Source organism: Haplochromis burtoni, unplaced genomic scaffold, assembly GCF_018398535.1.
Source record: "Haplochromis burtoni strain Fernald_Lab_line unplaced genomic scaffold, NCSU_Asbu1 Contig_522, whole genome shotgun sequence".
Lineage (NCBI taxonomy): Eukaryota > Metazoa > Chordata > Actinopteri > Cichliformes > Cichlidae > Haplochromis > Haplochromis burtoni.
In genome coordinates, this window is record NW_024582883.1 from 276,392 (window position 1) to 277,867 (window position 1,476).

At 43.8% G+C, this 1,476-nt stretch overlaps 1 protein-coding gene across 1 annotated transcript in view; it reads right to left on the reverse strand.

The window, feature by feature from the left end:
- The window catches only part of cep70 (centrosomal protein 70), a gene marked incomplete in the record, with an annotated part of 11,330 nt that overhangs the window by 7,374 nt on the left and 2,480 nt on the right, over positions 1-1,476 (reverse strand). Inside the window, 1 exon segment of the mRNA XM_042214142.1 lies at positions 962-1,113. Coding sequence (XP_042070076.1) covers positions 962-1,113 — 152 coding nt within the window.

Consider the following 1,476-nt stretch of genomic DNA (forward strand, 5'->3'; position numbering starts at 1 on the left):
CTATAGTTGACAGTGAATGTCAGGGCACAAGTCCTGAAGTCCAAAGAGCAGTCTGCAGACCGCAGAGACAGGACTGTATCGAGGCACAGATCTGGGAAAGACTACAGAACAATCCCTGCAGCACCGATGGTTCTAATGAGCACAGTGGCCTCCAGATGGCTCTGAAGCTCAGACCTGGGCAAAGGTTTATCGTCCAAAACGACAATAACCCTAAGCCCACAGCTGAGATAACAAAGGACTGGCTTCAGGACCAGTCTGTATATGTCCTTAAGTGGCTCAGCCGGAGCCAAGATACAAATCCAACTAGACATCTTTTGAGAGATCTGAAACTGCTAGCAGCAGCCAGTACTAGCCCTCAGCCTCCTAACAGTTTCAGAATCGCCTTGTTTTAAAGCTATTGCATTCACTGAATTTTCAGAAAACCTGACCCCTGACCTTGAAGTCGAGGTCACCAGGATTCAAACTAGTCTCTGATTTGTTTTTATTACATGTAACTATGGTACCAATTTGAAAATCCTACATCGCATTGTTCTCGAGACATCGCATTGACAATGTGACGTGCACTGACCTTGGGTCAGATTGGTCTGTTTCCTCCAGGTTCTTCTGCTGGTGCTCTGACTTAGAGGGGTAGAATGAGGCCAAATTTGAGGCAATCTGAGGTCAGATTAAGCCTCGCTGACTCAGTCAAACTTCCCCAAAAACTCACAGCATGTTCCCGTCTGCATGTCTGAGCACGTCTGGGGCACAGGCCTGACTTTTGAGCACAGGCCCTGCTACAACATGCCATGTTTGACTGATGTGGATATGCTCACTTTGACTTGGTATTGTTGTAGCATTATTTGATAGAGCCCTCCTCTACAGATCTGCACAACAGTATGGCTGACTGCCTACCCTAGACAGTCTAGAACAGACTTTACACACTGTTCAATGATCTTGTGTGTGAGGTTTTCAAATATCTTACTGTTGATCTGCAGGAGACCTCTGCTGGGAGGCTTGACGCTGCAAAGCCAATCGCTGCTCTTCTTTTTTGGTGATGAAATGGAGTTTCCTCTGAAGCTGGGTTGCCTCCTCTTTCTGTTTCGACAGCTTTTGCTCTAGAATCTCACACTGTCTCTGAAAGTACGCAGAAGGTTTTTCTTTTACCAGTACAAGGAAACTGCAAACCACTGAAACATGAAACATAACATTAATGTTTAAATGTGTGCTCTATAAGAAAACATGCAGTCAATGAAAATAAACACCTACACTCATCTTAAAGAGTTCAGGGTAGCCTGTTAAATGTTTGGGAAACAGCTCAAGGTTCAGTGTTAACTTTGGTGACTTTGTTCATTACAGATAATATGTTCACATCATGTAAACTTTAGCAGACACCTGGAGACATCTGCTTATATGAACTATAGTGTTTTTTCAGTGTTTTACATGCACAGAGCTGTTCAGCATGACTAAGACTTGCAAAAGAAATTTAATTTACTTGGT